Source organism: Papilio xuthus, unplaced genomic scaffold (genome assembly GCF_000836235.2).
Source record: "Papilio xuthus unplaced genomic scaffold, Pxut_1.1 DF828177.1, whole genome shotgun sequence".
In the NCBI taxonomy this organism is placed as follows: Eukaryota; Metazoa; Arthropoda; class Insecta; order Lepidoptera; family Papilionidae; genus Papilio; species Papilio xuthus.
The window spans coordinates 1,388,760-1,405,784 of record NW_013530472.1 but is presented as its reverse complement, the minus strand read 5'-3'; the positions used below and the strand labels follow the sequence as shown (position 1 = coordinate 1,405,784).

The 17,025-nt window shown below is 31.6% G+C and overlaps 1 protein-coding gene across 3 annotated transcripts in view; it reads left to right on the top strand.

Moving 5' to 3' along the window:
- LOC106113912 (calcium/calmodulin-dependent 3',5'-cyclic nucleotide phosphodiesterase 1C) overlaps positions 1-17,025 on the top strand; it is an 82,120-nt gene that overhangs the window by 14,055 nt on the left and 51,040 nt on the right. For 2 of the 3 annotated variants that reach the window (XM_013306971.1, XM_013306973.1), the window contains exon 3: positions 14,600-14,793. In XM_013306971.1, the coding sequence (XP_013162425.1) occupies positions 14,600-14,793 (194 nt within the window). The remainder of the gene's footprint in view (positions 1-14,599; positions 14,794-17,025) is intronic. The other variant, XM_013306972.1, reaches the window with a different exon arrangement.

Here is a 17,025-nt window from a genome sequence, read left to right as displayed (position 1 = left end):
ATATAAACGTATTAAAAAAATTGGTGTGTCTGTATGTAATATAGAGTAAAAAACCTTGTTTCCTACACGTATATACTCTAATACCTTTCCACGAAAACATTTTTTTATATAATTGATGAAATTGATATTTAACATATAAATTATATTAGATTTTCCATATAACTAATTCCCTCGAGTACATTTAAGTTGAATTTCCAAAATTACTATAATCTCTTAGTACCACCCTAATTTCTTAGTGCGTAGTTAAACACTACATCAAATTTCGTAGACAGTCGACAATTTCCAGTAGCTTGGCATCATGTTTTTCACAAACAATATTTTGATTTGACTCACAACTATTAACATAACCTGAACTTGAAAGTTATCTATTATTTTGTCATTCAGTACTCAAAGCGAAATCTTATCTTTATTGGCAGTTACGTTGTTCATTATGTTATATGAAGTAATATTGATGCATAGGGTTGTGCACTCACTGTGTCACTGTATGTTTACACAGATATTAGAGGACAATAGTTACATCTCTTACATCTTAATATCTTTCTTTATTATAACATAACATCCATCCATACATTTAAACTTAGATGTATGGATGGATGTGAATATCGATGAAATTTGGTATAAAGTAAAACATAGTCTCGAAGAGCACCTACGCTATGTATGATCCCGGAAATATGTAAGGTTCCTGTGGGATACGTTTGATTTACATATTAACTCGATAACTCCGCAACTTAAACACATCTTATTAAAATTTTGGCACAGATATAAAACTTAAACTTTAGTTACACATAAAATACATTTCACTTATTTAAAAAATGAACGCAAATGAAGTAGCGGGTAAAAGCTAGTCTTTTATAAGATGTCTAAAAATATATAACTATTTTCGATGGATGGGCCGTATTTTCGAAATAAAGAACGTTTTACAGTTCTCTCAATTAAAATCGAAACTAAATGAAGATTGAATATGCATTCGCGGTAACACTATCGGAGTATAGATACGTCATAAAATGACAGCTTGACGTTTTCTTTTTCCTGTCTACGTGATGAGTTAGTCATATCTATATCTTTGTCGTAAACATTATAGCTACCAATATGTTATATACATTTGGTATATACTTTATTTGTAAATAAAGTGTTACCACTTATAAATAACATCATTATTCATTCGTTTGTAATATGTTCCATGGCTACTGGATTATAAATATAATGTAGTCTTCTTTTATTTTTTATGTTAATGATTTTTCCACTAACATATCGACATTTGCAACGTAAATATTTACATCTTCAAATCTTTTAAAATATATGTCTTTTTCATCGGATGGGTCGATTTTTTGAATGACTAGTCAACGTTTCCTTGGAAAAAGAATTTACAGTTTAATCGTCTGGAAGCACTGCACTGTAGATTACTAATCGTCATTTGTCTATATTTCAAGACTTCTACGTCAAATTGTTCGATAAATCATTTATCTCTGGTATATTTGCCTATGGATGTCCTAAAATGAAATATATTTGTCTTCAACCTTCGCTGGTATTGTTAATGCTTGTATTTACTTATTATGAAGGTGAAAATTAGCGACGTTATATCTATTTAATTTACTATGACGGTTGCCTTCTCACTGATAGCCGTGCAGAACCAACAGATCGACTGCCACTGTTTAAATTTCTTTGTTTACATGCATCGATCGTTATTTAGGTCATCTGATAGCATCAGAACATTTTTATCAAGTAGACACCCACTCTCATCGCTAAATTTTATCTTATACTAAGTAAGATTATTGTCAGCGTTTGGTATCTGTACATACATATTAATATAATGGGGTGTCTGTATGTAAATACGCAAAAAAAATACATTTCGTACATAAAGTTCGTACATTTCGTGCGTAACTGATAGCGATATCTGTCTGTCTGTATGTCTGTCCGCAAGATCGCGTTTGTTTCGTGTAATCTCCGGCTACTTCGTTTAATTCTGCGCTGATGAAGTCTCGGGCGATTGCTGATTTTCACTGAATAGTTGAAAAATACTGTTGACGGAAAGGCGGATAAATTTAATGATAAAAAATAAATAAAAGTTAGGCTATATTAAATGAATTATATAATTTACATTATTTATGGTAATGAGATAAATAGACACTCCTTATGTTAATGCATATAGATGTATATTCGTTTAAAGTGGAAATTTACATGTACACGTTTACAACAAGGCAATAAGTTAGGCGCATCTGGCCAGACCCATTCTCCAGTCTGGATCCAACACGCTTATTGATCTTTAATCTCAAAATTTTCTTCGCAACTTTATATATACAGACACCTGTCGCAAAATTTATGATAATTAAACTACATTTTTATTGCGACTGATTATTGAAATCTTTATTTGTTATTTTTCTTTATCTTATCATTATTGAGCATTTAAAAAGTGTGTCGTAGCAAATGTTATCGCTAACCAGCTACCGTTATATCTGACCATTTAAGTGCGGGTTTCCACTGCAGTAAAACTTGTTGTAATAATTATTGTTGTCTCTGTTTTGTTGAAGATAATGAAAGGGACAACGATAAGGATTAATAGAAGCGAAACTCCAATGGTGTTTGAGAGTAATGTAGGCGTGGGAGTACACGATTACATCGTTATTATTTGAAATTATTGTAATTTGTAATTATGATAATATTTGACGTATAGACCACACCTTACTTTTTACTGTGAACGTCATGAATAACCAAATAGAGCGGACTATTATTCTCAGACTTGCAAAATATTTTCTAATCTCTCTAATCTATAGGTATTAGTTTATTTTACAATCACAAAAATGCTTACACTTCTCATGTCTTACCGGCTAAAGGATCTCGATTAAATTAAGCATAGACGAAGAACAGTCTGGAAGATCACACAGGCTAATTACTTATTTTTTAATTCCGTGCTTATGAAGTCGCTAGCAAAAGCTATTAAATTTGAAGCTGGTTCTTTTAAAAATAGGAAAACACAAAAACTATATTTATGAATAAAAACATATGAATAGAAATCGATAGTATATTATTATGTATATAACGAATTAGTAATTATATTATAAATATATTTATCAATAAAAAAAAAATAGTAATTAGTTATACGAAGTCATTCTTGATGTCGGCACGTGTATACCTTCAGTTGTTGACGCAAATGCTAGTAAAAGTTAAAAAGTTAAATGACGTTAAGAAATCATTTCTAAAAATATTGCTCTTACCAACCGAGCAGCTGAAAAAGTTTTCAATGATCTTTACAAATTACCATTTTTTTTCTTTTCTCAACTTTTACTTTGGTTTCGGCGGTTGTGAGCGAGTTGCTAACTGAAGTAATTGCGTCAATCTGTTTTACAGTTCCTTAAACGTTTAATTTTACCTCGACTTTCGAAGTCCTAAAAAAGCAAAGGGTTATTTTTTCAGATTGAAAAACATGTTTGCGATTGTGAAATTTTTTCCCGATTTGATACTTTGTGATTAAATATCTGTAATATTTTGCGCAAAATAAGTATTTTTTTATTTTCGTATTCAATTAAACAAGTGGAAATAACAGAGTATAGAAGTTGCTTGTTGCGTGTATTAGGAATGCTTAAATATGAATTCAAAATATAAAAAAAAATATTCTACGCTGCAAAAGGTGTTCGGATTGTCGGTAAAAAAAAATTAAGAGAATTTTGACGAGATTGATCAAAAAATTTATTACACACATTTTCTTTTAATATTGTTTATCGAAGAAATTAAAGTTGTTTCCTTGATTGGTGTAATCGTTAACATAAAATCTATTTGTGGTAAGATATACGCCTATTTGAACTTGAAACCAATTGTAGCGAGAAATGTTGCTTCCTTGAGCACGCGACGGTTTGATTATGGTATAACGAATCTAGAGATGTGGAAATGTAAGTTTATTAATTAATGTCTACAAGTTAATTAAAATCTATTTGTAGATTTAACTTTTCTTCTTTTCTGTATATTATATATATGCATGATTGCGTTCTATTACAACGAAACTTATTTTCAATACTGGTAATAAAAAAAAATTATAGGTAATTAGAAGTTAGTTATGACACAATTCAACATCATCATCAGCTCACTATACGTCCCCACCGAGGGGTTCGGTGCCTACCCTAAGTTAAGGGTGATTAGGCCATAGTCAACCACGCTGGCCAAGTGCGGGTTGGTTGACTTCACACATATCTTTGAATTACTTCTCAGATACGTGCAGGTTGCATCACGATGTTTTCCTTCACCGTAAGAATGACACAATTAATGATTATTAATTCAAATTCAAATCAAAACCGTTATTAAGTTTTTTCTGTCCTCTACTTAATTGTATATTCGTTTTGTTTGTTAAAGTTTGACAATAAAAAAACTTTAATACGAGGTCAAAATAATTTCTTAACTTGAAACATTTTTCTACCTACTTGAAGCCGGGATGGATAACCAGTTCAAAACAAAAGACAATCAGTATTGGCTACACAATATTTGATCAAGTGGCCTAGCACGAATATATTGCGACAAGCGCTTTCTTATGTCATCAATTATGTCAAAATTAATATGAGTTTTTTGAAGTACTTCAAGCTTGATAGGGGTGCTGCCACAAATTTTAATACAAATTGTTTCAATTACGATACGATGAAGCTTGTCACAAATATTCATGATAGGTCAATTGAAGGTATATCGATCGGGTCTGGTTATTTTTTTACTTGATTGATTTACAATTATTGTTGTATTTGTGAATTTTTCAATTTCTATAACAACGTAGACTGACGCACAGCTGTTATCTTTGTTTACGTTTTATGAGTAACCTGAGCTGTTATCAAAGGCGGTTGTCGAAACATTATAATTGTACACAAATCTACTCAAAGCGCTATCTTGATATAAGATCCTGGACATTTTGTTATTATCTTGACTACCGTTTTGCCACTCAAAACATCGAGTACTACAATAACATTGCCACTAAAGATAATCTTACTACTTTAGTTTTAATTCGTTTCGAGTGGACTACAAAATATTCTGATGAAAATTCGTGACTTCATTCTATTTAACATAGGGTAGTATTATTCACCCAAACTTCTTTAACCAATTAAATTTTCAAGTCCTGACAAATTGTAACGAAGTAAAAAATGTCTAAATTTTTGTGAAAAGTTTTACAATATCTTTTGATCCATAGGTCGCTGGTTCAAATCCGGCTCGAAGGACCAAAATGTACAGGGATTTAAATAAAAAACCCTTGTTTGCAGAAAAATGTGTTAATATTGTAGAACATGAATAACAAAAAGACTGATTTGACATTACTAAATTCAAAAGTTTAATTTCTTCTTTTTTCTTTGATTTAATGGCAGCTATAGTGTAAAAACTCCTTGAACAGTTTACATTCGTGTTAATCGATTGGATGACATATTCATCATCATCATCAGCTATATGTCCCCACTGAGGGGCTCGGAGCCTACCCATGACTTCACACATATCTTTGAATTTCTTCTCAGATATATGCAGTTTGCCTCACGATGTTTTCCTTCACCGTAAGAACGTAGGATAAATGTACATATGTAAATCGAAAATTGAAAAACACATTGGTACATAGCGGGATTCGAACCCAGGACTTGCACATTGCAAGTCAAGTGCCACCGACGCTCCACATATTATCGTATCATAATAGTTTATTGAAACGTATATTATATTATTTTTGACATAAATAATGTGTATTTAGTTTATCACAGCTATTTTAAATCGTCGAAGGTAAAACAGTATCTAGGATAATTGAAGCTCGACCTTATTTTGGGAGCTGATCCATCAGAATCGAATTTAGTAAAAATAAACGGCACATTTCAAAAAGCTTAAATCACAATAAGTTAGTATTATTCGAGTGAAAATAATTATCAACTAAAGGTTTTTACTTTTATTCTGGTGTTTTCTGAAGGGTTGCTTGTGCCTTTAAACTTCCTATATATTCAAAAAAATCGTAAGTAAAGTACTTCCGCTCTTTTATTAACTACATAATAAGATGCTTATGGATTAATTTCTAAAAGGAATTTCCGAAAATTGCGAATTAGACGGCTGTATTTTTTGATTGCGTTGGCTTAGAAGTTTAGTTTTGATATAATTTCAGCTTGATATCTTGACGCGTTCTTGAGAAAAAATGGTCTTGACAGACAGACGGCCGTACAACAAAGTGATGCTATAAGGGTTCCGTTTTTTTCCTTTCGAGGTACGATACCGAAAAAAAATTAAACAATGGTACTGGTCAGTGTATTGATCGTTACAAACTTGCAAGATTCCATCAGTACCGAGTTTGTAACCTCTGAATTTAATTTAAAACTTTACCATAGATTCTCTACAAGGCAAACAGAACAAGGTTGGTGTGAAATGAAAAATTGTTGAAGTCTCTCAAAGTTTTTGAATCGAAAATATTTATGTACGATCTTTTATTGTTACTTCAAACTTACTTATGAAAATTTATTTCAATATTTTCGTTTAAGAATTATAACATCATTTTTTTAGAATATTAGTAGTTGTACTACAGGAAAACGATTAGTTCGTATACATGACTATTAGACTACAAGTGCGTTCGATAGTTTAAAGGAAGAATAACCTTTTTCTCACCTTTTATTACGTGAATGATTAGTAATTAATTCTGTAATGGTTCAACGCCCGAGCGTACGCTCCTACGATTTCTTAGTACGTAATTATCCCGTGTTCCCCCAGATAAATGTATTCGAAATTACTGATTGCAGTATCAAAAGCTAATTCTGATAATACGTCATACATTTCATATGTAACTAGAGAAATTAATAGAGACAACGTTTAATACAATTATCTATCTAATATAGAAATAAATTAGTGTTGTTATGTGATATCGAAAAATTAATTCATTTTTAGTGAATACTAGCTGTCGCCAGCGATTTCGTCCACGCGTAATTAAAAAAATCGAATTTTTCTCACCTTTTAAACCTTCCCTAGACATCCACGAACATTTCAAGGCCAAGATAAGATAAATCCGTTCAGCCGTTCTTGACTATTAGCGACACTAACGAACAGCAATTGATTGTTGAATATATAGATTTATTTTACTTATAACTAAAAAGCTGTTTTTTTTTATTTTTATCTGTCAGCGTGTTGGCGCGTTTGTTTCGGGTAATCTCCGAAACGTCTGGGCCGTATTTGAAGGGATTCACAATGACATAATATTTTTAGAGGTTGAAATAATAATATCCTCAGCGTTATTTCTTAAAATTACATTCAGTGTATTTTCTTTAATATTTTGTGTAAACTCTGACAGCTTGAAGCCGTCGAACCGATTTATTGGCGTTGTAATCTCTTAATGGTTTTGCTCTCTATTTGATTATCCCTATTACTGTCTACAAGCCAGTCAATTAAATTGTGGCTTGTATTTTATATGTATTTATCAAATGTTGTTTAAAAAAATATCAATTTAAATATACCAAAGGAACTTCCTCTATTTGCCTACAAAAGTGTTCTAGTATTGCATAAACATTTAATTAAGTATGTTTCAATGTGTACCAGGACCTCATAAACATCTGTTATAAGTTCTCTCTCTCCGCAGCGTTAAATAAATGTGTACATTTCTAACTGACGTTACTCATTTCGTTGCATATTGCGTTAAATTAAATCTGTTTGTAGCACGAGTACTTTCATGTATTTATCATAATGAAGCTTGTAAAACACGTGTCATCTACATAAATGTTGTTTCGTAATGTAAATGTATGTATTGTTATAATCAAAGGATACCTGAACCGGCGAAAGAGGAGCTTTAATGGTTGAAAATGACATTTTATTTATTTTACTTCATACTAATATTATTCAGGCGAATATTTGGTTGGATGGATTGATACGAGTTAGAATATATCTCCAGAACGGCAGCATGGATCTAACTGAAATTTGGCATAGATGGAGAACACAGCCTGAAAGAAGTCATAAGCTACTTGTAAAGTTTTTGATTCCGCGCGGCCGGAGTCTCGTGCGAAAGTTGAAATTTTTGACCTTAACAAGAGGGTCTCATGAGCTGTTAAAATTTAGTTTTACTTATGACTGGTATATTTAAGTTTTTGTCAAAGAGCGTGTGACTTTTATGTCATGCAAAATGACGTAAGGAGACTATGGTTAAATAGTAGCTACGACTCGTAGCATATTGCTACGCACATTCGTTTGTAAGACGTAAGACATGAGTTATATCGAAAGATTAATCGATATAAGATTGCATGTTTTTTTTAATCCGTATTTGTTTTACAAATTTAGTTACTAAGAATTAGTTATCTCAGTAAATTGATCTATTGCATTAAATTATCTAACATACTTTTGATCCGAAACTTTTTATCGATTCAAGCTCACCATTTCACTAATACAAAGTAAAATTATTTTTCTTTTTCTATTAAAGTACTATCCTGATTTCCAATAACTATCGCTTTCTAATGCACTTAAACCGTTTACTGTAGTCGTATGAGTGACAGACAAATAACTTGTTATTGCGTGAAAAAGATAAAAGTCAAATGTTCTATGAACTTTCATATAGCATTTTGAGCTGTGATAAATTAGACAGCTCGTATGCGAGGTCATTGACCTCCGAACCCCGCGGCTTGAGAGAATCGGAACATTGCGTCCTGAAAACATGGACCTGCGTACAAAAGCGCAATAAATAGAGCTATTATAATATTTTGTTGTTTATTCTTTATTTTTTTGAACTAATATTATAACTTTGCCTTGTTAACATTTGTAGCCTCACTAATATTCTATTTACTTTATTACATTTGTATTGGAGAAGTTAAGCGAAATATTGATAGAAATGCTGGTATTAAAATAAAGGTTCGAGGTTCGAATATCGCCATTCGGCTATTATAGTAAAGCATGTCCTAGCACAAGCCTAGAGCTTAGTTGGAATGATGCAATAAATATAAGTAAATCAACAAAAGTCAGTAAAAAACCAAAACTATTGCGTGAATCGTTTCATTCATATCAAATGAAAATAATTCGATTTCATCGATACACTGACATCGAAGTAACATCGAAAAGTTGAAATACCTCACGAAATTACACGGCATTGCATTGTCTATTGCAAAGTGCATTTATGGGATTCCTGAACCAACTTGGTATACCAACTTAACGTACGAGTTAATACGGATTTATTTACTCCAAGATCTATTAGTACAATTCTGTTAATTTCTAAAAATATATTTTACTAATATTATAAATGCGAAAGTTTAGTTGGATGGATGGATAGATGTTTGTTATCTTCAGAGCGGCTTAATGGATCTCGACGAAATTTGGCATAGAACATAGTCTGGAAAAAGACATAGGTTACTTACTAAGTTTCTTTTGATATTTTCAACACTATCATAGTTAGTTTTTCATAAATATTATATCGATACCATTATCATTACCAATAAGAACTTAAGGGTTAGTTAGTTTTTTTCCTCCGATAGTTTAGTTAAGATTGGTTCTCAAATATTAAGCAGGAAAAAAAATATTTCTTGGAAAGTTTTTTACTCACAAGGAATTTCTACCTTTAGTTACCATAGATTATAGTTAACTATAGGTAATGATATACACTTGATAGATTTATTATCTATATGATTTCCTTTATCTGGATAATCAATATTAAGTTAATGAATAGAGTGACAAAGCAAATGCAGTCGAACCTATATTCCAGAAAATCCAAGAGTCTTTGGTATTTTTCTTGTAGGATTTTCTCTCTAACACTAACTTATTACTTATGTAGGTCATCGTCGGGATCAGACAATGATTCTCGCTTATCCATGTTCGACTGTATTTAATCACAAGATACTAAAATATTTGGGTATCCATAGATTGGTCTTGCAAAGTTAATCGTAAGGTTAATAATTATATTAATGTTTACCACATCAATAAAGTTGTGCTGTAATAAAATATATTTGTTTATTCACGTATTAAGGCTACTTCTTGATAACTAGCGCGCAATTGGAATAGCGGCCAGCTACCAGTATGAAGTGCGCATAGTTAGTCGCACAATGCCAAACGGATCTTATCAAAAGGTCTGCTAATTTGCATTTTTTCACTCTCGCTTTGGTGAACAATATTTTAGTCGTGTTTCTTAAAAAAAAAGTTAAAAATAATTTTAAACATAAAATAGAACAAAAGGGTTTAATTAAATGCCAATCAAAGTTTCTAGCTTGTTTGTGCGAGGAACACTTTAAAAAGCCGACGCGACTCCCGTTGTGGCTGGGAAACTCTTTGTAATGTTTGATAAGGCCGTAACAGGTCGCATATTGAAACATAACAGAAGCAAAAAAATATTCGCCGCAGGTGAGCGGGAGGTGTTAAATGCAGCTAACAGATTTCAGCGGTAAATTACGCTCTAAACTTAACAAATACTTTCGGACCAAGTACGCTATAGTTTGTATATAAAATCACTAATTAAATGTTACTCTTTAAGTTTATTTTTTTTAACTATAGTTATGAAATTTGTAAAAAGAATGCATTTTTATTCGTTTAGACTGGCTTATTTATTAAACATTTCGTCGTGCACGTGTAACCTTCACTAATTCGATTTAAAAGTAACGTATAAAATTTTAAAAAATGTTTTAAAATTAGTCATTTCAACATGTATTAGATGTAATTATAAAGTCAACTTGTTTTGATTTACGAGTTTCTCTAAATTCGTTTTGAAAAATCCCGGCTCCATCCATGCTGAAAGCAGATTGAAAAAAGGTACTTCAGAATTCTACAGTGCAGAGAAACAAAATTTTATTTGCTATTTTAGAACTTTTAATTTACACAGCCAATTAAAGTCTGTATGGAATACTTTAATTAAAATGCCGTGAAGGTTTCAGGTAATTCGTACGTTTGCTTTTTATCATAACAAATAAGAAGCACTTTTATTTTGGCTCGACTTCGATAACGTCTGCAACGCAACTTACAGCCGTGAAAGTAAAATGAACCTAAAATGAAAACGAAGCGAAAACTAAAATTCATGACAGTTTTATATCAACCTGTTCAAAAACAACGTAATACAAAGGTGTGAAAAATCATTCAAAACAAATGCAAATGGAATCTGCCTTATTCATTGAATTTCGTTTAATCCGCGCTGATGAGGACATCAGCGAGGATTAAATGAAATTCATTAGTCAATCGGCTCCAACGAAACTTGACAGCATTGTTTATGACCTGCCAATGTTGTTGTTTTTGTATCCCGTGGTATGGGATACCGAGGCCTACAACCTTTGCCCTTTCATATGTAGGAAAAGTTAAACTTTGACTCAGCAAATATGTCAAACTTTCAAATCAAAGCGTTTAAGAAGCAATGACCTCAATATCAGTTTCGTTGCTTTTAAGGTTATTTTATCATCCCTTTTGAATTATTTATTATTTCGATTTATTGTTTGAAGGTAAAACTTTCTTAATAATTTTACTTATCAATATCAAATAACAATTTCAGAAGACATAAAATTGTATCAAAATATCTTATAAAGTTTAATAATTAAGAAATAGTTTTACAGTTAGAATGGTTGTATATATCGATCAGGTATATTTGAATTATGGATTAAAATGTTTGTTAGAAATTCTATGAATAAGCAAACATTTGATTCTATTCGAGATATTTGATATTAGACGTAAGTCTATTGGTATATTGATATAATCTTTTTAAATTTTTTATAGCATTCTTATAACTTGTATGTCTCCATACGTTGAGAATGTACGCTTACTGTTTTCGTTACGCGTGTTTTGAATTCTTAAGGATACATTGTATTGTATTCGAAATAGTCCTTTAACGCGTTGTGTCGACCTCCGACTCATGATCACGGGAAGAAACTATTAGAAAATTATTGACAAATTCGTACAAATAATTACGCAAAGTTTTTTTTTTTACATTTGGACTATGATAAACATAATCAAATTTCTTTAGTAATTAAAAAATTATAATATTTAGTTCTCGGTAACAAAAAAACGTAGAAAAGAAAACATTTTCTACAATGCGTTAATGTTGTAATTCAAATTAATTCAGCTATAGCGTAAATTAGCAAGCCAACGATGATGCAAGTGAATTAAATTGTCTTAAAACAGCTTTACATTCAACTGGACTACTGCCTATCTTGTTTCTGATATTCAAAAAAAAAAGTATACGATTTATGATTTATATTCACGATAAAGCTTGGTTTTGGCAACATCATTCGTTTATCCATTTAATGATTTATTCTACATCTGAATGTACAGTCACCTAAGTTAACGGTGTTATAGTTACAGAAAAATTACCTTATTTAATCTCTGCCCCTCTTTACTCATAAACAAAATATTATCAATGTATACATCAAATAACGAAAAATAAAAAGCTGTGAGATTTATTTTTATTTCAAAGAATGCAGGACTTGCAAACGATTGTAGTTTATAACGTGAATACCGCTGTCGACGGTGATTGTACATAAACATCAAAGTGCACCTGCATTTGATAACATTTGGCATGAGGCGTTAGGATCGTAATTTCACGAAACAAACGTAATTATATTCAGATTTCTCTAACAGTCTGAAATGAGTTATCAGTCCATTTATATTTCACACCAGTAATGATAATAATATAAATTTATACCGTAAACTTTATAGAGGTAATTTGACATATAGAGCTATTAGCATTTGATATTTACCATTATAATAAAATGATTATATTTCAAAGAAATTGCGAAGATTTATTAACAAATTCATCATCGGTCTCGCTATTTGTATGCAAAATCGATATATTTTGTTTTTATAAAAAATTAAATCATTTTCTTTTCAATTTCATTACTTTGGTTCAGTAAAATCCAAATTAGTAACAGTCTGAGTAGATGCCATAAAGACCGACATGCATTCATTCAATTTGGTATATTATATAAACTTTTTCGACAATTTCGTTTTTAAAATACAAGCTGAATGTTTACTTTCAGAGCTTTTAGTTTCAGACCACAGTTTTATTGCATTTTTTAAGCAAACATAAATATAAACGTCACTGCAATGATCCGAAATAGTTTTCCCAGCTTTGAAACAGTCTCCAATTCTTAAAATCAATATTTGTTTTGTCGGTATTTGTTTTTTGCAAACCAAAAAACAAATACTGAAAAAACATTTTTTACTGTCCATTTATTGGCATTTGCAATAGCCAAGTAATATTATCTTTTATACGCAATGAAAACCAGTTTTGTCTCAACATGTGTTCACATGTGTATCTCCAGCTTATTACGGTCTTGCAACTCAGTATAAGACGACATATAGCTTCGTTTACAGCTGCGTTAAAATCAAAGATATAAATTTTATTTCTTACTGCCCGTGGGGCTGTAGTTCGTTCTTGCTAACCGAATATGGATAAAACTAGTTCAACTAGTCAACAGTTGATGTATACCGTATTAGTTACCTAAGCGCTGTAATCATATGAGTACTTAGAAATACGTAGCATTAGTTGCGATTCATACAAGCTTTTGCTAGCTTTTTTATCAACAATCAGTAAACACTGTGATAAACAGTAATTCTAGATAGTGCTGGGCTGGGCGCTGATCGTGCCCATCGTACGTCCCACAATGTGTATCTCTAATCTACCCGGTGAGATAAACGTTCAAAGTTTATTTTTTCTACGTATGGAACGTTATTAAAATACCCTTTTTGTATTTCACGTGTATGTATGTACAGTCAGCTGCGTTAATATGTATTTATTTACAATGCTTCATAAACGTACATACGCTTTTGGTTTTAAACACATATATGCACGAATCGGTCCCTATCCGTACATGTTTTATGGAGTACGTAAATAAGGTATTTTTGAAACCGACGGCTTTTAAAAGTTTCCAAACTTTTTAAAATGTTTAAATATTTATGCTGCTGACTGTACAGTTTATACGTAGAATACTTTAGCCAAATTATATAACAAGGGACTGTCAGTGGAGTTTTTTTTAAAAACAAAATCTCTTTGCCTTCCAATAAATTTGGTATAATCGTTTCGATAGTAAAGCCTACATTTTTTTTATCTCTATACTATCAGTAACTACAATTACGTCGAAGTTCAAATCCCGGTAAACTAAACTAATGCACGTAGCAACAGAAATAAATATATCTACGCATTTCCACAAATCTGTGAAGTATTTCGTGGATGTTGAAAGCCAACTACAGGTCAGCTAAGACGTAAATATTGCTAACATAAGTAACTCGAGTCCCTTAGTGGGGACGACAATTTCAGATTTTAAAGAAAAAATATGTCTTAAATGTTTTGTATAGGGTTAAACTTTGTCATGTTTGGTACTAAATATGCTCGATGAAACGAAGATAACGACTATTATCAATGGTTACTTATCGTATGTCAATATGGTTGACATGTATCGGTTTTAATTCAAAATTTATAGACTAGCTTTAAACCTTGGATTAAATCTGAATAATCATTATTAGACTTCCAATTAATTGTGAATAATGACTGTTTTAGGAAAATTGTAACATTAAATTATTTATTTAGTCGCAATGTATAGAGAATTACTAAATATGAAAGTAAGAAAGGTAGCTGATGTTTGCAAGATTATATAATACTAAGATGACGAATTCGCGAGGAAAAGCTAGTATTAATAATAATTTTATTTGAATGAACAGTAATTTTATAATTAAAATGTAGTTTTCGTTACAGTTCACGAGAGCCAGCCGCAAGCGCGGCGCCGTTCAGATGAAGACGCAATCGCTAATATGAATGAGAAAGCCGCCGTCACAGGCCGCTTTCTCACCCTCAAGACTCGCCGTAGGCGACCTCTGTTGCCCAAAGTACAACATGACGAGCTGCTACTTGACACCCTGCAGCTACGCCAACAGCAGGCAAGTCATGACACATCAAGAAGATACTCACTGTTCGTATAGCTTGTACAATTATTCTACAATGTCGCGAATATAAGGCGTTGCTGGTCAATATCCTTTTGTCTAAACCAGTGATTCCCAAAGTGTTCTAAGGCCCACCTGGGGTCCACGTAACAGTCGGCGAGAGCTTAATTAAGATAAGTAAGAGAATTAACATTGAAGAAGCACCGTAGCAAGGGGTACTAATAATATTTTGAATGGCCTCTTCGAAAAAATAAGTTTGGGAATCTCTGGTCTATACAGTCAAAGCAATTTTGCCAGTATTTGTTTTTGTTTTTAATGAATTTTTGTTTCTTTTTGCATCGAGACATTGCTGTTGTGGGTAATATTGATACGTAATACTATGATTAAACAGATGACTTAGGACAGCACTCCTAACTTAAGGCAGGCCGAGCCCCTCAATTGGTACATGTAGTGACCTGATGATACGACAGCATTGTAAGAAAACTCGTAAATGTCACCAAATATATTTCTCAGAATTAGAAGCCGACGCTAAGTGTGTTGTGTTTTACGTATTAACCACATTTGAATTGAACAAACAGCCTAATAAGAATTCAAATCATGCTCGTCTAAGATAGCATTTTCGGCTACTATGGTAGGTAAATAGCAATCGAAACACCGAATCTATTATTTAGAGAATAATTAATCTATTTTTGTAGACCCTACTACTCGCCAATTAATTAAATTTCAAATTCTATCTTCGATTAAGTATAGATTGTGTTCATATATAATTCGCGATAATGAGATAAAATAAATATCTTACAATTTTGTATTAAGCAATCTAATTTGGTTAATATCAAATATTTTTGAGTAACAAATGGTATTAATGGGATAGTAAAGTAATTACAACTTGGTATTTGGGTATTAGTTTAGTCCCGCCATGGTCATTCCGCGATCCTTCGGCAACGAGACGTTGCCGGCCGTAAATTTAAATGTGGACGCTTTGTATTCATAAGCCGTCACCGCCTGTGTACTTGTGGCTAGTTTAATAACGCGACTGCACGCGCTAAGAACAGAAAAAAAATAATTGTTCAAAGGGATCCAATCACATCAATAAAAAAGTTTGGATAGAGATGCGAAACGTCAAGACAGACAAGACCTTTGCCAAATGTTGAGATTCGCGGAAATTAAAAAAAAAGGATTCATACAATATTCTTTTGGCATAAAATCAAAAAGCCCTACTTGATTTATTCCTATAACACTCCGGGGAAGAATACAAATCGTATTAAACCTCGCACTTTAAATTCGGTTAAGTAATTCAGGCATAGTTTTCCTATTAATTCGGCAGAACTTAAATATTTTATTGCTGTTTATGTCGATATAGATAGATCAGGACAATTAATAAAGACCTTGTAACAATCTATAGGGCGTGCCAACTACATTTAATATTTAAGGTAATAATAATATAGTAAACTAACGTATAAAACACTCACATAATAGGCACTTACTAAGCTAGCGCGTACCATCTTTCGACCAAATCTCCACTAACACCAGGTGGGATCGTGGTCAAGCGCTAGCTTATAAAACGTAAATAAAAAATAATGTCTCACGATAATTTAATAATTCAGTAGTTGAAAATTAATAACACATTTTTTACCATTCACTATAGCTCTATAAATATACTTACTAAATTAGTATAAAAAGTCGTATCAGAACAGATATTTTTTACCTTAGGTTAAGTCCAACATGAAAGATGGACATTTACAAGGGTAGACCAATCAACGTCTTAAAGGTCACGTTAAGAATATTATTGAAACATCTAATCAATTAGAAAGAAATTAATTACTCCTGTCAAAGAAATAAAAAAATAATATTAAATACTTAGTCACTACACGTCTTCGACTCTTAACAATTCTTAAACTAGATTACTATTAAACTGTTCCATTTAATTATTATTTTTTTTTATAAAAATATTTTTTTTATTTGCATAGACACACACAATATTACATAACAGTTTAGTTTACAAATTAAAAAAAAATTAGTGTTAGAAATATTTTCACACATTAGTAGTCCAAATAAGCTGGAAGCTTGTGCTAGGACATGGTTATCTACTAGACCATTAGGATATTGTTGCTCGGTTTTATGTTATATCATTGCGCACCCGCTTACAAATTGTAGGTGTTATTATAAACTAAAGAAACGTTACAGTGATGTTAAAATTATTATTCCGTTATCTGATTTTAAAATGCAATT